Source organism: Lithobates pipiens, unplaced genomic scaffold, assembly GCF_037356315.1.
Source record: "Lithobates pipiens isolate NorthernLeopardFrog02 unplaced genomic scaffold, aLitPip1_a1.2 Scaffold_18, whole genome shotgun sequence".
NCBI classification, from domain to species: Eukaryota; Metazoa; Chordata; class Amphibia; order Anura; family Ranidae; genus Lithobates; species Lithobates pipiens.
In genome coordinates, this window is record NW_027507758.1 from 541,930,003 (window position 1) to 541,950,867 (window position 20,865).

The 20,865-nt window shown below is 43.2% G+C and overlaps 1 protein-coding gene across 1 annotated transcript in view; it reads left to right on the forward strand.

Moving 5' to 3' along the window:
* The first annotated feature begins 1,264 nt into the window (after positions 1–1,264).
* Positions 1,265–20,865, forward strand: part of LOC143988918 (b(0,+)-type amino acid transporter 1-like) — a 49,806-nt gene continuing 30,205 nt past the window's right edge. The window contains exon 1 of the mRNA XM_077488845.1: positions 1,265–2,061. Within this exon, the coding sequence (XP_077344971.1) occupies positions 1,315–2,061 (747 nt within the window). The 5' untranslated portion in view covers positions 1,265–1,314. The remainder of the gene's footprint in view (positions 2,062–20,865) is intronic.

Consider the following 20,865-nt stretch of genomic DNA (forward strand, 5'->3'; position numbering starts at 1 on the left):
TGATTGGCATCCTTGGTCGTCTAGGGTGGCATACCTGGTGGTGACATCCCTGGTGGTCCTATTGGTATCCCTGGTGGTCCAGTGTGGGCATCCTCAGGGGGCTGCGCTGATAATAAATCAGCACAGACCCCCTGTGAGAGGATCAGCCAATCGGCTTTTCTCTACTCGCATCTGACAGACGCAAGTGAGGGAAAGCCGATCAACGGCTCTTCCTGTTTACACTGTGATCAGCTGTGATTGGACACGGCTCTTTACCTAGATCAGCGACTCTTTACCTAGATCGGTGTTGCGGTGTGTCAGACTGACACACCACAGTTCGCCGCGATGCGCGCCCCCACGGGCGTGCAGCGGCTTTTATCCTGCTGGACATCATATGACACCTGGTCAGGATATTGAAACCACTTTGCCGTCGTCATTTTGCATTATGGCGGGCGGCAAGTGGTTAAGCAAATCTTTTTTATTTTTTTTTATTCGTTTTGCACAGAGTAGAGAATACCTAAAAAAAAAATCCCTCATCAGTTTCTTTTTTAATTTGCCTCACTGGGGAGATTTCCCTTAAATTCTTGTTCTGGAGATACAGCAGGAAGTATTTTCTCATTATTAGAGGAACAGGTGTCATCCATGAAAGATTTACCCTCATCTCTTGTTGTGTTGAAAACCAAACAAATGTTGGATTTCCCATCACTTTGCTTCTCTGTGACAATGGTCACTAGGATTCATTTAGAGGGTGACTCTACCCAGTAGGGACACAAGATAAAAACGTAATGTAGTGAATCCTTCCTCAAAAAAAAACGAAACTAAAAACAAAAGTTTTGGCTTTGAATATACTTTGAAGATTTATGTAGGTCCCCTGTGTCAGTTTACAGTCTAAAAGGTTTCTCTACAGATGATAGACCCATGCAAGGGCAGCATAGTGAAATTTCCATTCACACTGACCCAAGGACTTGTCTGAGCCAATGGCAGGTGAATTTAAAAATCTGTTTTTGGGCAGCTACAGCTTCTGTATTGTAGCATCTTTTATTCTACAGCATGCTACAATTTGTAGTATTCCATAGCTAAAACACCTTGTATATGCCACCATAGTAGCCTAAACTAAGAACACAAAACTATACCTGATGATTGCATTTATGTTCCCTCATTACTTTTGGAAATATGCATTACTGGTTTAACTTAATTGATTATTAACAGCAGTAATAAAGCATCTGTGATATTCTTTGTAATGATTAACATTGGTGTTAATTGTCACACTTTAGCTGTGAAAAAGCACACTTTGTTTTAGAAGAATCTGAGATAAGAAGACTCCGATATTCCACGATGCATCAAAGGACAAAAAGAGACTCCTCTTCATCCTGTGATGAAAATATGGAACATGGGACCCAAAAATTACAACTCAAACGTGAACTTGGCCTGGTTAGTGCTGTGTCACTGCTAACTGGCACCATGATTGGTTCTGGTATCTTCATGTCTCCTCAGTGGGTCCTCTATCACATGGGCAGCCCTGGAGCCAGCCTGTTAATATGGGCAGCATGTGGTGTTCTAGCGATGTTAGGTGCCTTTTCCTATGCTGAACTTGGCACTGTCATTAGGGAATCTGGAGGGGAGTACATTTATATTTTAAGGAATGTTGGCACCTTACCAGCCTTCCTTAATGCATATACATCAGTCATTGTGTTAAGACCTGCTAGCATTGCTGCTATCTCAATTGGTTTTTCAGAATATGTGGTGGCTGCCTTCTACCAGGGCTGCCCACTGCCTTATGCAGCGGTGAAGTGCACAGCAGCTGCCTGTATCCTCGTCCTGAGCATCATCAACTGCCTCAATGTTAGGCTTTCTGCTTCTTTGATGAACTTCTTCACAGCTGCCAAGTTGATTGCCTTGTTGGTCATAACTGTGGGTGGTATGGTTTTCTTGGCCAAAGGAAACACTCAGGTCTTCCAGAATGCCTTTGAAAATACGGCTGTAGGATTTGGTCCAGTTGGAGTGGCTTTTTACCAAGGACTCTGGTCTTATGATGGATGGAATAATCTGAACCCTGTAATAGAAGAACTGAAAAACCCAGAGGTTAGTTAATGCACCAAACACAATCAATAGTACATACTTGCTAGCAAACTTGCATTTCCAGGAATTCTCCAGATTATCTGTTAATGAAGGACTGCATCCACGTGGGTAGAACATAAAGTACTGGGCAGAGGTTTTAGGCAGGTGTAAAGAAATGCTGTCAAATTAAGAATGCTTTAGAAAAATACATTTTTAATCATTAAAGAATTATTTTTTACATTTCCATACAAATAACAGAAAAATTAAAGGCAGCTGGTTCTGGTATATAACAATCAGGTATAGCAGTAAAACATTTACATACTAATCTCAATCAAAGTAATGGACAATAGTCATACAAATGATCAAATAAAGCATACTAATTATTTTTATCAAATTACAAAATGCAAAGTTAGCAAACAGAAATAAAATCTATATCAAATCAGTATTTGGTGCAACTACCCTTTGGCATCAATTCCAACACTTGTACACTTTGTACACTTGCACAAAGTCATGGATTTTGTAGGATTAGAGTCAGTTGTATGATTAACTAATTATAGCAAGCAGATGTTAATGATCATTAATTAAATTTTTATGTAAAAACACAGTTATTAGCTGAGACAGAAACAGTTGTGTAGGTGAGGAACAGCCAAACTCTGCTACTAAGGTGAGGTTGTGGAAGACACATGTAACAGGTCATGCACCAAGGCAAGGCTGAGCACAGCAACAAGACACAAGGTAGTTATACTGCATCAGCAAGGTCTCTCCCAGGCAAAGATTTCAAAGCAGACTGGGGTTTTTAAGATGTGCTGTTCCAGATTTTTGAAGAAGCACAAAGAAATGGGCAAATGTTGAGGACCATAGACACAGTGGTCAGCCAAGGAAACTTAATGCAGCAGATGAAAGACCCATCATGCCTACTTCCCTTAAACATCCGAACATTTGTAGTTAGTTCTCCAAGATGTTTGGAACAACCTACCTGCCGATAGCCTTCAAAAACTGTCTGCAAATGTACCTAGAAGAATTGATGCTGTTTTAAAGACAAAGTGTGATCACAACAAATATTGATTTGATCAGAATTTTTCTTTGGGTCATTTAGTTTTCATTTTGTTAATTGATCAAAATAAACTGTTAACAATTCTATTTCCAAAAGCATTCTTAAATTACTGCATTTTTTTCCCACCTGCCCAAAACTTTTGCACAGTGGTATAAATCATAATGAGTGTTTAACGTGTTTCTTGTCCAGCAGCTCTGTGATATTTGCCCAGAAGAGCAGTTTCCAAAACCTGTCTTCAAATCTTACCAATCGTGAATATATTATGGATATCAAATACAGGACACCCACTCCTCTGTCATATACAGTATACTGAAGTGATTGGGCCACTGCTGTTAGCACTGTCCCCACTAGTGGAACAAAAGTTGAATAAAAAATGCTAAACAGCGCTTGATCCACCTAATGTACTGCTAAATACCTATATTATAATCCTCCATGTTTATATCTGGATCATTACAGTAACATAAGCCAATTAGTGCTTGATATCTCAGTCAACAAATGAATTATTAGATGATGAAATTAACATATAGTGCATTCATTAAAAACCAAATTAACGGGGGGCGTGGCGACCGCGCAACGTGATGGCCGCTTGTTGAAAGAGCTCCGCTCAATGCTCAGGGAACTCTAGCCCTCAAGCCCGCTACTCGCATCCCACGGCCGGTACATCAAACACCAGCGACGTGGGAGACTCCCGCCGACCTAGCGAACATGCGGAGGAGAACACAGCACCCGGCCAACACCATGAAATTACCGGATTTCTTTCCGGCGGTAGGCCGCGGGCCACAGAAAGATGGCGGAGGAGGCCGACACGCAGGGAGACGCTCTCACCATCTATCGTCACCTAAGACGAAACCCGGAGCGGAACACGTGGTGGAGATGGACGCGGAAACAGGTACACAATCCTCGGATTCGGACTCTCCGAACGTTTCCCCATCATCACGAAGCCCTGTCAAGTCTAAGCCTAGACTTGACACTGCACGAGCGTCTAACCGAACGGATTTAGAAACGACCGATTCGACTGGCGGAGGTACGACCATACAACCGCACGTGGATCCGTTCGCACAGTTCCCGACTACTGGTCAGCCTATCTCTGACACCACACTTAAAGAACTGTTAATGTTACTGAGGTCATCCCTACAATCCGACATGGCAGCCTGCTTAAATCAATGCAGAGCTGAGATTAATGACTTGGGGGGAAGAGTGCACCAAGTGGAAACCAGTATGAGCGACGTCCACCTTTTAATGCGTTGGTGGACTCGCACGCAATGCAACAAGAAACTATCGACAAAATGCAACTAAAAATGGCAGATCTTGAGGACCGGTCCCGTAGAAACAATCTAAAGATCCGAGGGGTCCCGGAAACAATCCTAACACAACAACTGCCATCCTACGCCCAGGACCTCTTCCAAGCAATGGTCCCATCACTGTCTCCGCTGGATCTGACGATTGACCGGATCCACAGGGTCCCCAAACCGTCGTTTTTACCCCAGGAAATACCCCGAGATGTCTTACTCCGACTGCACTTCTATCACACCAAAGAAAAAATCCTGGAGACGCTTAGAAAAGGTGAAAACATCCCGGAGGCGGCCTCCAATCTCCAGATTTTACCAGACCTCTCACAACACACCTTACAACTTCGCCGCAACTTGGCGACAGTTACCAAAGCCATGCGGAACCACAAGATCCTATATAAATGGAAGTACCCCGCCAAACTGCAAGTGACATTCAACGGCTCCACCCATCTCATCCAATCACTAGAGGAAGGGCTGCACCTCTTGAGAACCTGGCAGATCCTACCGCCAGACCTTCATCTGGACCTATCTCAGTCGTCCACCAGACCGCCGACCAAACTGCATCCCGATTGGCAACACTTGAGTTCTTACAGCATGGTCATCCTCTCCATAGCTTCCAAATAAGTTCCCTGAGCATTCCTGGTACATGTTATCGTACCGTAAACCCCCACCCTGGGCATTCATATTGCCTGACCCGTATGGGTCTTGCTTCTTACCCCAGTTCTCCTGTTTTCATTTTTTTTCTTTTTTTCTTTTCTTCATTGTTCCGACTGTGTTCCTTTCATGTTCTTTTTGGCGCTTATACATGTCATGGTACTGGCATACGAATATGACCAACATTCTGATATCCCTAAGAATCCTATTTAACCACGGTTCATTGTATCCCTACCTGCTATACTTCGATCCTCATGGACACAACCTGCGTAAATACGAGACCTCTCGAAACAGATGCTGCACAATAATTGTTATAGTTCTACCTCGCAATTTGGGCCCAAGATACTACACCTATACAAAACACGATATGTCCTGGACCGTAAACCACTTCTTACGTAACTACGGGATTATATATCGCTCTTTAATTTGAACCCATGAATATCAATATTTTATCGCTTAACGCGCGCGGACTTAACCATTCTGCTAAAAGACGATCCCTCTGGACTGAAGCAATCAAGCAGAAAGCTGACATCCTGGCAGTGCAAGAAACCCACTTCCACAAACTGTTCACGCCGCTTTGCACACACCAGAACTTTCCGTCCATCTTCCGCTCCTCCATAGCGGCAAAGAAAAGAGGAGTCATGATAGCCGTGAAAGATTCAGTGAACTTTGACCTTAAAGATTCCTTTATCGATCCCGATGGCAGGTTCATTATATTGGTTTGTAATGTCAATAAGATCCCTATTACTTTAGCTTGCATATATGCTCCCAACTCGCACCAACTGAGGTTCCTTAAGAAAGTTGTTAAGCGGATGGAGTCGATGCGAGTTGGAAGTTTACTGATTTGTGGGGACTTTAATATGATTCTCGATAAAGATTTAGATACCTCATCTGGAGTCAGGAACCACTTTCCCAAATTCCGCGAACTCCTACTACAGGAAGGACTATATGATGCCTGGCGTTGCCTTAATGCAAACGAGAGATCGTATACATACTATTCACCAAGATTCAATTCCTACTCCAGATTAGATATGTTTATTACTGATGGGGAGTTGCTCCACAGGGTCACAAAATCTTCTATTCTAGATATCACTTGGTCAGACCATGCCCCTGTGTTGATTTGCATTGCAGGGACCAGATCCCAAGTTTCGTCTCGTATTTGGAGGAATAATGAGTCGATATTGCAAGACCCAAAACTCCAATTAGAAATTTCCCAACATTTGGAAGAGTACTTTAGATTTAATGACCCTGAGTATACTAGTCCCTTCACCAACTGGAATGCCCATAAGGCTTTTATAAGAGGAGTCCTGATAAAACTCAATTCCAAAATTCTTAAATCTCGATCTGCTACACTAAACGATCTATTAAATGAACTCCGCTCTTTAGAACAAACAAATCAATCTAACCCTTCCCCAGACCTAGCCGATAAACTATTTCATGTGAGATACAAAATAAGGGAATGGTACTGTGCTCAACACGAACAAGCCATGAAAAGACTCAAAATAAACTATTATGGGAATTACAATAGAGCGGGGAAGCTTCTGGCCAACCGGTTAAAGGATAAACGCTTCAAAACCTCGATCCCATACCTGCTCCACCCCACGACCTCGGCAAAGATAGAACATCCTCAGGCAATTGCGGATGCATTTGCAGATTATTATGCTTCCCTTTATAACTTACACCTGGACCCAAACACGAATACACCTACAAAAGAGAGTATAGATTCCTTCTTAGCCAAAATCCGACTACCCTCATTATCACAAACACAACTCCAGGAGTTGGAAACCCCATTCACCCCAACGGAAGTAGAGAAAGCAATTCGATCACTGCCTCTGGGAAAATCCCCAGGCCCAGATGGCCTCTCCAATGCCTACTATAAACATTTCAGTACCATACTATCTCCACACTTAATATCCATATTCAATATAGCTAGGAAAACCGGATCTTTCCCTATTGAAATGCTAAAGGCCTATGTCATTACATTACCCAAACCAGGGAAATCCTCAGATACCCCTGCCAACTTCCGCCCTATTTCTCTTCTCAACGGAGACGTTAAATTATATGTGAAAGTGATAGCAAACAGAATTTACGATATTATGCCTACCTTGGTGGGTCCGGACCAAACCGGATTCATGAAGGGGAGGCAAGCCTCAGACGCTACACGACGTCTATTGAATATCATCCACCAAGCTAGAGCTCGGGGAACGCCTTCTCTGCTTCTTTCAATAGATGCAGAGAAGGCGTTCGATAGGGTCCAATGGGAATATATGGAAGCGACTCTACGTAAATTTGGCTTTCAAAACGAAGCCTTGTCAGCCATTTTGGCGCTCTACTCCAATCCCTCTGCCCAAGTCTTTACCATGGGGCTCTTGTCCAAATCCTTCAACATATCGAATGGTACCCGTCAGGGGTGCCCTTTATCACCGCTAATTTTTAATCTGATGATAGAACCCCTGGCGGAGGCCATCCGAACCCACCCACAAATTTCAGGACTAAAAACTAAACGAAGGGAACACATAGTGAACTTATTCGCAGATGATATCATCTTGTTTTTATCGAATCCAGTAGTATCCCTCCCGTTTACACATGCTATCTTAGAAGCTTTTGGACAGATATCCTTTTACAAGGTAAATTTTACCAAATCCCTTATACTAGATCTAGGTCTAAACCCTCACACGAGCTCTCATCTGAAAAAAATGTACCCCTATATATGGACTTCTACACAGATCCCCTACCTTGGCATCCTATTAACAGCAAATCTATCCCAGTTAGCAGATGTCAATATGAAATCTCTTTTACAAGACGTTAAATTAACCCTTTCCAAAATTTCACGCACTGAATTGTCATGGGCAGGTAGAATAGCATCATATAAAATGTTAATTCTGCCAAAAATTCTCTACATATTTAGAACTCTCCCAATACCATATAAAGCCTCACATTTCCATGAATTAACAAAACTCCTTAAACAGTACATCTGGCAAGGCAAGAGAGCCAGATGCCCAATCCACAAAATTATAAAACATAGGAAAGCTGGAGGCATGGGCCTCCCTGACATTAAAGATTACTATTGGGCGGCTATATTAGCACAGGCGAAACTTTGGTTCCTCCCCAACCCTGAACAACTATGGGTAGACATTGAGGCGTCTATTACAAACACCCACCCTATTAGTCTCCTTCTTCTAGCAGACGCTTGGAAACTCAGACCCTTGACACATTTCTCTCCTCCTATCGTAGCGACCATAACAGCCTGGAGACACCTCTGTCAACAGCAACTGATGGGGAAGCCTTCCACTAATGTTAGACTCCCGATTCAAACTTTAACTATACTACTACCGTACAGTAACATCGCCACGTGGGAAAACTCCGGAATAGCATGGGTAGATGAGCTATACAACCAGGGAACACTAAAATCATTTGAATCCTTGAGAATCGACTTCAACCTGCCCCAAACCGGCAAATTTCTATACAACCAGGTATCATCATTCCTATCGAGATCCCCACCACCAACCATTGAAATTCAAACACTTATATGGCAATATTATGTTTCTCATAACTCCAGAGATAGAGGTATATCCCTTCTATATAACACTTTACAACACAAACAACTTCTAACTAAATCTCCTTCTATGCTTACTTGGGAGAACGACTTACACCAGAGCTATGACATTAGTCAATGGAGCTCTGCCCTCAGATATAACTATAAGGCCTCACGCTGTGTTAGCCATTGGGAACTCACACAGAAGATCTTACATAAATGGTATAGAACCCCCCACCAATTAGCCAGAATGTTCTCAACTCACTCGTCTCTATGTTGGAGAGACTGCGGCAACGTAGGCACCATACTACATATATTTTGGCACTGCAAAAACGTCTCTAGTTACTGGAGGAAATTATTTAGTATACTTGCGGAAATTACAGGGGTACTACAGCCCCCTAATCCGGCTTTAGCAATTCTCCATATAGGTATTGATAATTACCCACCCGAGTTCCGCATAGTAGTGACACACTTCCTTATCACGGCCAAGTTGGTTATAGCCCGACATTGGAAAAGTGTACTATCCCCAAATCCATCAGAAGTCCTAGTTCAAATAAATTTAAACTATCATTATGAACGATTACTAGCTCTCAGGAAATCTTGTGGCAAAAAATTTGATTTACAGTGGAAATGTTGGACAGAGTGGTATAAGAAATAATCACTACTTTAAGTAGCAGCAAGATACCTTGAACAGATCCCAAATCGAACGACCACCACTCTACGACCCATTTAATGTCATTTAACTCTACTCTGGGTGGCCCCTCTGTCACAGCGTGATCCCAATTTGGGGTGCAGAGGGAGCCACACAGAGGTCCAAGTAATCTAAGGGATGCTGACCGAATAGAATTCCAGGTTGATCCTTAAATGTGACTGTTCGAGTTCATACTTATGGATTCATGAGAAAAGCCAGTAGACAGAAAATGTGCTGTTACTTGTAAGCGAATTTCTATAATGTTTTATAATAGTTGGTGATCTCCTTGAATTACATTGGTCTGATTATTCCTTTTATTTTTCTCTCTTTGTTTTTCCTTTTCTTTTGATTGATCTTTCTAGATTGATTTCTTTGATTTACTTTGATTAGTACTAGTTATCGATATGTAATAACAACCACAGATCACTGTCATTTATAATGGTTTATTTTTTTTTTTCTTTTCCTTTTATTGTTTCTTTGTATCACATGGAATTCAAAAACTTAATAAAAATGATTTAAAAAAAAAAAAAAAAAACCAAATTAACCAATTTTATATGAGTGGTAATTTTATCCAACAATCTATAAGATTTTAAAGTGACATTTATAGTGCATAAGAGTGATATCTGGGCAAAACAAAGTCTTTTCTTTAAAGTGCTAATGTGCTCTGTGTTCCAATGATGTCTGTGCATCCACCTCGTGGGGGCTGTGAATACTCCACACTCACAGAGAGGTTAGACTCCTCTACCCTATAGTAAAAGGAGTGTGCTGTGCTTGTAGGTCTTTAGGGGGACCTGTCCCACTGTGGTCTCCTCTGGTTACTCCCACTGGTGTTAGTTACCTCCAGTTATGACTCCAACGCTCCGGGACCAGAATGTGCAAGTGTGCGATATATGGAGAGAAAACTCCTCATATTGTAAAGTCCTCAAAAAATTATTAAATATCGGCATCTTACATGTTAAAAATCCATCAAAATTGAATAGTCATATGTAACCCAACTGGACATCAATGAACACACAAACAGCCCTATACTAGTGTAGATAGTGGTCGCTGCCTATGGTATGGCGTGCGTTCCACTGTCTGGGCCGGTAGTGACGCGTGAGGGATTAAGCTTGACGCATTTCATCATCTATGTGCGACGTTATCAAAAGCAGTATGTAACCCGTCGGGTTACATACTACCAGCCCAGACAGTGGAACACACACCATACCATAGGCAGCGATCACTTTCTAGTGTAGGGCCGTTTGTGTGTTCAGTGACGTCCAGTCGGGTTACATATGACTATTAAATTTTAATGGATTTTTAATATGTAAGATGCCTATATTCAATACATTTTTTGAGGATTTTACACTATGAGGAGTTTTCCCTCCATATATCACACACCTACACATTCTGGTCCTGGAGAGTTGGAGTCATAACTGGAGGTAACCAACACCAGTGGGAGTACCCAGAAGATACCGCAGTGGGACAGGTCCCCCTAAAGGCCTACAAGCACAGCAGACTCCTTTTACTATAAGGTAGGTCCAATGTATCTGGTGAGTGTGGAGTATTCACAGCCCCCCACAAGGTGGATGCACAGACGCATTGGAACACGAAGCACAACAGCACTTAAAAAAAAAAAGAAAATACTTTGTTTTGCACAGATATCTCTCTCTTATGCACTGTAAATGTCACTTTAACATTTTATAGATTGTTGGCTAAAATTATCACTCATATAGAATTGGTTCATTTAGTTATTCATTTATGCACTTTATATGTTCATTTCATCATCTAATAATTACTTTGTTCACTGTGATATCAAGCACTAATTGGCTTTTGTTACTATAATGATCCAGATATAGACACGGAGGATTAAGATATAGATATTTAGCACTACAATAGGTGAAGCAAGCGCTGTTTAGCATTTTTATATTATGGATATCAACAGAGGTAGTGAGTCTGCATTCATGAGACACTTTTAACTGCACATATGTGGAGTTATTTGCCAAACTTGCATTGTAGGTGCAGGCGTTGAGAACCACTTTTCTAGACCCATTAACTAATATTAACCACTTTCAGACTGGACCATTTTGCTGGCTTAAGACCAGACCACTTTTTGCGATTCGGCACTGCGTTCGCTTTAACTGACAATTGCACGGTCGTGCGATGTGGCTCCCTAACAAAATTGATGTTCTTTTTTTCCTACAAATAGAGCTTTCTTTTTGTAGTATTTGATCACCCCTGCGGTTTTAATTTTTTGCGCTATAAACAAAAATAGAGCGACAATTTTGAAAAAAACGCATTATTTTTTACTTTTTGTTATAATAAATATCCCCCAAAAATCTATAAAAAAATATTTTTTTCCCTCAGTTTAGGCCAATAGGTATTCTTCTACATATTTTTGGTAAAAAAAAAATCGCAATAAGCGATTATTGATTGGGTTGGCGCAAAAGTTATAGCGTTTACAAAATAGGGGATAGTTTTAGGACATTTTTATTAAAAAATTTTTTTTTTTTACTAGTAATGGCGGCGATCAGCGATTTTTTATTGTGACTGCGACATTATGGCGGACACATCGGACATTTTTTACACATTTTTGGGACCATTGTCCTTTATACAGCAATCAGTGCTATACAAATGCACCGATTCCTGTGTAAATGACACTGGCAGTGAAGGGGTTAACCAGGGGGTGGCAGTGTAGGGGTTAAGTGTTCCTAGGGGCGTGTTACTAACTGTGGGGGGCTGAGCTTTGTGTTAGTGAACACTGATCTCTGCTCCAATCACATGGAGCAGAGATCAGTGTCACTTGTTGCTAGGCAGAATGGGGAGATGCTGTTTACAACGGCATCTCCCCATTCAGCCTCCCCGTGAGACGATCGCGGGTATCCCCATGGCGATCGAGTCCACGGGAACCGTGACCGTACTCACGTGGGTCCCGAACGGCACGTGAGCGTGCCGTCGGCGGCGCGCATGTGATGGCAGGGCAGGAAATAGAAATGGACGTACCTATACTCAAATATGCCTGCCCGTGCCATTCTGCTGACGTACATCGGCGTGCGCCGGTCGGGAAGTGGTTAAAGCTAGTGGTTCAGCATAATAGCTAAACAACTTGCATTTTCAGAAGGAATTCAGCAAAGGAAGCACCTTTAGTTCTTCCAACAATTTTTAAAACCCTGATAGCTTCTTGGTAATATTGGCAGTTGTCTCTAACAGTCTCTTGTTTCTGAGAACTCTGGAGAATAAAACGGAACTACTCTAAAAAGTGCTGATAAAGAATTTGTAACAAAAAAATTAAATTTCGCCCTGGGACTTTAGATGAGGTGAGCACCACTAAGCCAATAAAAGTAACAAGAGTAAATACAGTATATGCTTTTATTCAGTAAAAGTATTACAAGCATTATTGTCATCAGAGAAAGCCACTTAGTACAAGGTACATATAACTGGATTGAATAGTACAATTGTGCATGAACAATCACATAACATACAAACATCAGGTGTACCCGACATGTTTCGCGAGTCCCAGCTCGCTCTTCAGGGGTAGATGTGTATGAATTGTACCTAAGGTAAAAGGATACAGTTTGGTATATGGCAAATATTTGGTATTTTAAGGTAGAGGGTAAGAGGGGGGCCTAATAAGTAGAGGCCCCATACTCACCACTACACATAGCCGAGCCAACGTATGTGAAGCCTCCAGACAGTGGCAGCAAATGTATCACAAAGGGAGCTGAGGAGGCAGAGCCAGGAGAAAGGCCACACTGGGCAGATTGGAGGGAAAGCATCGCATGGATGGAAAATGTGTATCCCTATTGGTCTCATTATGTCCATGGTAAGTATTGACTGTAAACATAAAGGTGTATGTCAGAAAATCTGGAGTAATAAGTAAAATACAAGAGTAATAACATGGACAATTCTATATATAATATATAAGACTAAAGTGGTAAAGAAGCACCAGGAACTGGCATGAGTGGATGTCACATGATGTTGGGGGCGGAGCCTATTGAGCCCTTCCTGGATGTAACTTGGGGTTTAGCACTGCATGGATTAATTTGCAGCCTTTCTTTCACTGAACACTCATGCTTGTGGATGCCTCTTACTGGAATCTACCACTGATGCAATTATACACCTATCTCACTCAGGTACAGTGCCTTGCGAAAGTATTCGGCCCCCTTGAACTTTTCAACCTTTTGCCACATTTCAGGCTTCAAACATAAAGATATACAATTAAAATTTTTTGTGAAGAATCACCAACAAGTGGGACACAATTGTGAAGTGGAACGAAATCTATTGGATATTTTAAACTTTTTTAGCAAATAAAAAACTGAAAAGTGGTGCGTGCAAAATTATTCGGCCCCTTTACTTTCAGTGCAGCAAACTCACTCCAGAAGTTCAGCGAGGATCTCTGAATGATCCAATGTTGTCCTAAATGACTGATGGTGATAAATAGAATTCACTTGTGTGTAATCAAGTCTCTGTATAAATGCACCTGCTCTGTGATAGTCTCAGGGTTCTGTTGAAAGCGCAGAGAGCATCATGAAGACCAAGGAACACACCAGGCAGGTCCGTAATACTGTTGTGGAGAAGTTTAAAGCCGGATTTGGATACAAAAAGATTTCCCAAGCTTTAAACATCCCAAGGAGCACTGTGCAAGCGATCATTTTGAAATGGAAGGAGTATCAGACCACTGCAAATCTACCAAGACCTGGCCGTCCCTCTAAACTTTCAGCTCAGACAAGGAGAAGACTGATCAGAGATGCAGCCAAGAGGCCCATGATCACTCTGGATGAACTGCAGAGAACTACAGCTGAGGTGGGAGAGTCTGTCCATAGGACAACAATCAGTCGTACTCTGCACAAATCTGGCCTTTATGGAAGAGTGGCAAGAAGAAAGCCATTTCTCAAAGATATCCATAAAAAGTCCCATCTAAAGTTTGCCACAAGCCACCTGGGAGACACACCAAACATGTGGAAGAAGGTGCTCTGGTCAGATGAAACCAAAATCAAACTTTTTGCCCACAATGCAAAACGATATGTTTGGCGTAAAAGCAACACAGCTCATCACCCTCAACACACCATCCCCACTGTCAAACATGGTGGTGGCAGCATCATGGTTTGGGCCTGCTTTTCTTCAGCAGGGACAGGGAAGATGGTTAAAATTGAGGGGAAGATGGATGCAGCCAAATACAGGACCATTCTGGATGAAAACCTGTTGGAGTCTGCAAAAGACCTGAAACTGGGACAGAGATTTATCTTCCAACAAGACAATGATCCCAAACATACAGCAAAATCTACAAAAGAATGGTTCACAAATAAACGTATCCAGGTGTTAGAATGGCCAAGTCAAAGTCCAGACCTGAATCCAATCGAGAATCTGTGGAAAGAGCTGAAAACTGCTGTTCACAAACGCTCTCCATCCAACCTCACTGAGCTCGAGCTGTTTTGCAAGGAAGAATGGGCAAGAATTTCAGTCTCTCGATGTGCAAAACTGATAGAGACATACCCCAAGCGACTTGCAGCTGTAATCGCAGCAAAAGGTGGCTCTACAAGTATTAACGCAAGGGGGCCGAATAATTTTGCACGCCCCACTTTTCATTTTTTTATTAGTTAAAAAGTTTCAAAAATCCAATAGATTTCGTTCCACTTCACAATTGTGTCCCACTTGTTGGTGATTCTTCACAAAAAATTAAAATTTTATATGTGGCAAAAGGTTGAAAAGTTCAAGGGGGCCGAATACTTTCGCAAGGCACTGTATACTCATTGGTTTTCCTCAAGTGCTCACCTTGTCTCTGATCACTTTGGCTTTCTCCCATATTTGCACTTCATTTCTTTTTCATATTTTTTCTCACCCTCTTTATTTCCACTCATGCCAGTTCCTGGTGCTTCTTTACCACATTACCCTAACCTGTTGGGTACACCTGATGTTTATATGTTATGTTATTGTTCATGCACAATTGTACTATTACTACCAATTTTATTCAATCCAGTTATATGTACATTGTACTAAGTGGCTTTCTCTGATGACAATAATGCTTGTAATACTTTTACTGAATAAAAACATATACTGTATTTACTCTTGTTACTTTTATTGGCTTAGTGGTGCTCACCTCATCTAAAGTCCCAGGGCGAAATTTTCTTTTTTTGTTGCATATTACAAGGATGGAGGTGTGTTACTGGTGACACCAGACCTTATCTTGTTTCGATAAAGAATTTGTAGGGTGTATCACACTACTACAGTGACATAATTCTCATCACTGGCCAAGTTTAGCACTGTACCCCTATGAAGTAAATAGTACAATAAATATTATTGTACCTATGTATTAACCTCAACTTGTCTAATCCCCTAGTTAGCTAGTTTGTTAAGACTCTAGGCACATGTTACTATTGATATCACAATAATACAAGGTTAGCTATGAAAACTAAGCACACAGCTTAATAAAACCAAAATCTTATTTATTTCCCAAGAGAATAGGAAAACACTAACAAGAAAGTCCTAAATAGATATTACAAACATATGCCAACAATACCCATCATATCAGAATATCAAGTACAAGAATCAAGGATACTTATCACAAGGCTCTCTGCGAGTCTTTGTATCCAGCTAGGCTCAGATGGTAAAGAGAGATAGCCATGTGGCTTAGGCAGCCACCCGGCTTGAACCATCAGCGAAAAGGGGATGAATTGCTTTTGTGTGCCTTTTTTCCTCAAACATTCACACCCACGCGTAGCCACCCCCACTTGCCTCTTGCCAATAGATATTGCCAAGAGGTAGTCCTAATATCTATCCATTATCCAGGAAGCATGCTGTATTGTCCACTAGGGGGCAGCGCTTGTCCATGAATCGCCACTGTCCAACCTAGGTCAAATCTTCATATATATCTTGGTCTTTGATCTTATGTAGCTCAAACCATCAATCAACCTGGCAGCCATTGTCCCTTTCAAGGTTGCATTATAGCAATAGATCGTCTGGAGCCGAGAGCTGAGAAATCACATTCCACACTGCCCCCCAGGAAAGCAAATGCTTGGTTGTATCAGCCAGGGAATGGAGTACCAGAAGTATGATATTAAACCATGTTGACTTCCAACACCCTAATAGAAGAGACTGCTACTAGCCAACACTATTGTTGCCTATGGAACATGGAGCACATAAGCCCTCACCACTGAGTGAGCTTGAGCTGGTAGGTGTATTACAACAACAGTTTTCTTTTGTCATTCAGATAAAGGTTTTACATAAATAAAAGTTGACCAACTCTTTGCCACATTTGCTGGACAGCTTGGTCTGTTGAAAGAAGCTGAAAAATAACAGACTTTCTGGCCGATCATCGGATCATCAAAAATAACACTTACTAACCACTTTAAAGGGATTGTAAACGATCACCTTGTAAAACAACCCTTTCAGTTTAAAATAGAAATCAAAGGCAAAACACTTTGTAAAGATATAAAAAAAAAAAATCGAAATACCCTTTCCTGACAAACTCCATGGCAGCCTACGTGTGGGTTAATCCCGCTCCCTCATACGTCATAGGAAGATCCCATACATTTTTGTCCTCCTCCTGGGACCAAGATGAAGTCTTACCTTTTATGAAGTTTTTTCCCCACAATCCAGGCCTGGCAGGGTTGGAAGGCGATACTGTGGTTTCAAAACAATCCTCTCTGAAGTCCAGCAATCCATGGGCTATAATATGCAATGCCATGAAGAGCTTACTAACCTGGCCATTGGCAGGCAAGCGGCAATATGACCAAAGGTCCCAGCTATTAGCGGGAATCCTTGTAAACACCCCGGTCGTGCAATGGGTCGAGCAGTAGCTCCCAGTTCCAGGTCTGGTCGGGATCGTGCCATGGTGGTAGTGATGTATATATTTAGTCATTATTATGACTGTATCTATGTGTTGTGTGTCCCCTTCCTTTTCCTTCTCAGGCTCCAGTGTCTAGGGCCATGGCGGCTGGAACACATTTGCGCTCCAGCTCACCGCTTCAGGAAGTCGACGGGTCCTGTCTGTGCATCTGCAAGCTACGAGTGAAACCGAGGCTTGGTTCACGCATGCGCGGTTCCATCAATATGGAGCAAGCCCCGCATGCGTTCGGCCGCGCCGTTCCCTGCGCAGGCACGCTGCTGGGCGCGGTGACATCATCAGCGGCGCCAATTTTAAACAGCTGTCAGATCTGTCATTCCCTGGGTTATACTGCAAACTTGATGGCGGTTTTCCCCAGAAACCCTTTTGCTTCTTGCTGGGTAAATGTTCATGTTGCAGGCTTAATGGCTGATGAATGTTACAGGAGTCTCATCCATTTCTGTTGATGTCTTTACAGTCTTTGTCCTATCCTGCTCTGCGAAGATAAAGACTGTCCTAGGTCTCAATGTCGTCACTCGTTTCCAAGCTCCAGGTGCCATAGATCATCCTCCAGCTTTAGGCACCACAGAGAGGAGCCCAATACCACATCTGGGCAACACTCTCACCACCATCCCAGCCGCTCCGAAAGGAAAACCTGTTGGGGATGTGGGGCCTAGGTCCCTCAAGACAAGTTGCTCTGTGAGCCATGCTTTTCAAAAGCCATGAGAGAAAGAGAGGGTGGAGACCAACGAGTGGAAGCACTGGTCAGGAAGGTGGTCCATGAGTCCTTGAGTAAAATGGATTCCGACCATACCCACAACCCTGCTGGCGACATAGTCCCAGTTCCTACTGGGGATGATCTTGAGGCTCCAGGTCCATTGCAGCCGAGCCATTCCTCAATTAAAGCCTCAGACAGTGAGGCGGAGGTAGATGACCCCGGTGTGAGTTTTGAATTTGCCTTAGTACCACAGCTAGTTAAGGCAGTCAAAGAAGCTTTGAGGTGGGAAGAGCCAGTAGAGGCACCCTCCACACAGAGGGAAATATTTCAAACACCTCAAAAAATATTTCGCAAACTTCCCCTTCTTGGGTGAACTTGGCGTAATATTTACTGATGAATGGGGTGGTGTCGAAGAATTCCTTGCTAACAAAAGTTTCATAGATGTACCTGTTTAGAAGTGAGAATGTGAAGCATCTGGAGTCGGCCTCTGTCACTGATGCAGTCCTAATGAGATTGGTGAGGCACGTCACACTCGCACTGGAGGATACTGTATCCTTTAGGGATGGTCTGCAGAGGAAAATTGATACCGCCCTCAAGTGGATCTACATTACAGCAGGTACCCTGTTTCCCCGAAAATAAGACCTAGAGTGATTGTCAGTGATGGCTGCAATATAAGCCCTACCCCCCAAATAAGCCCTAGTTAAAGTCCTTGTAGGTCTTATTTTCAGGGTAGGGCTTATTTTCGGGGAAACACGGTAGGGCTTATTTGGAGAGTAGGACTTATATTGCAGCCATCACCGACAATCACGCTAGGTCTTATTTTTGGGGAAACAGGGTATGGCCTGCAAACCAGCTTTGGCTCTTGCAGCCCTATCTAAAGTGATGGAGGCCTGGACGGATGACGTAGATGCATCCCCAAGGAGCATCTCGGAAGAAATGGCCAGGAGTTAAACTATACATGAACTAAGGTTGGCCACGACTTTTCTGGATGAAGCTTCCCTTGACATAATTCGCCTGGAGGCACAGGTCATGCTGTCATCCATCACGGCTAAGTGTGCCTTGTGGCTGTGTCCATGGGTAGTTGACCCTGCCTCCAAGCAGGCATAGTGTAGGATTCCCTTTGAGGGTTCGTCTCTCTTAGGGAACAAATTAGACAGTGCCATCACCCGTGCCACAGGGGGCAAGTCAGGATCCCTTCCCCAGGATTGTCGCCTGCTAAACCAGAAAAGACCACAGCTCAGGCAAGGATTGGATCGTGCAAGGGACGCTTGCCGCTATAGACCTGGCTGTGACTTCATGAAGACCAGGAAAAAAAACAGCCTTCAGGCCATACGTTTTCAAAGGGAGCACCTTTCCGGGGGACTAGAAGCCTCCAAGCCTTTTTGATATTACGCCTGCCCAGACAGAGAGAGTCGAGGTTCGCTTACTTCACTTTCAGCACGTCTGGGCAGGCTTGTTTGAAGATTATTGGGCCATCAAAAGAGTTTCCTCAGGCAATGTCTGGACATTCAGCAGCCCACCCGCTCTCCGATTCGTACCCACATCCTTGCCTCACTCGGAAGAGAAAAAGTGAATCCTCCTTTCCTACGCAGACTCTCTAGTGGCTCAGGGCGCTGCAACACCAGTTCCAATCGACAAAGGTTTCAAGGGGTCTACTCACCCCTCTTCATGGTTCTGAAGAAGAACGGTTCCTAAATTCAAAATTAAGACATTACTCGCAATCAATCAGGCAATCCAGCCAGGCGATTGGCTCATGTCCATAAATCTGAAGGACGCCTATTTTAATGTCCCGATAGCAGAAGAGTTCCAGAAATTCCTTTTTTTTGCTGTAGATCAAGTCCACCTGCAATTCACCTGTCTCCTCTTCATGCTTACAACATAGCCTTGTGTGTTTTCAAAACTCTTGTTGGCTGTCGTGGCACTGATCAGGACCAGAGGTTTCCGTCTGTATCATTATCTGTACGACCTGCTGTTGCTATCCCAGGACAGGGAGCAGTTGCTAGTCCACAGATCCCAGGTCATCTCCACTGTACTCGAGTTTGGCTGGCTACTGAACCTGGAAAAGAGACACCTAAAACCTACACAGTCCCTGATATTTCTCAGGGGGCTCAATTCGATACGCTCAAGAGCACCATCTCCTTGCCCCTGGAAAAAAATCCAGTAATTCGGGACAGAGTTCAGCTTGTAATGTCCTCCTGGGCCCAGTGGAAAATGCGGCCCTTCCAGAAGGACTTCCTACAGCAGTGAAACCCAGAGCTCCGGGATCATTCCATCCGAATAACCTCGTCCATGTGGGAGAGCCTTCCTAGGTGGTTGCAGCAGAGGAACCTCCTCAACTGTCACTCCATCGTGCCTATTTTTTTGGATCACCATCACAACAGATGCCAGCAGCTGGGGCACTCTCTGCCTGACAGGTAGCCCAAGGCATATGGAGCTTTCCTTCTCACAAGATTGTCTCCATTGTTCTGAAACTCCGGGCAGTGTTCTGTGCTTTACAGGACTTTCACCACTTAACAGAGGGAACCTCAGTCCTCCTAAGACTGGACAACACAACGGCAGTCTCAAGAGACAGAGAGGTACTCACAGTCTCTCCCTGTTGAAGGAGGTAATGACCTGGACCCAGATGAACCTGGCCAACCCTTACAACTCTCTATCTTTCCATAGTCGAGAACATGCAGGCAGATTTCTGTTGTGAGTTTCTCCAGACAACAATAAGTGGGCTCTCCACCCCGAAGTCTTCAAGTGGGTCCCGTTCCTGGGAGTCATTCCGGAAGTAGACTTGTTTGCCTCCCCATGCAACTTCAGACTAGAGAGATACTACACAAGGTCACAAGATACTGCACAGGACCTATGCCTTTCCCCCGGTTCTTGTCATTCTTCAGTTTCTGTCGAGGCTCAGGATGGAAGAAGCAGAGATGGAGAAAATTTGCAGACTACACCTCCTCCACTGCAGGGTCTTGCAATAACCCAAATATACATGATATCCTGGGCTTCCTACAATCAGGCTTGGATCTCTCCTTGTCAGCCAACTCGTTACGGGTTCAAGTCTCTACAATTTCTGCCATCACAAGCTTATCCTGGGCTAG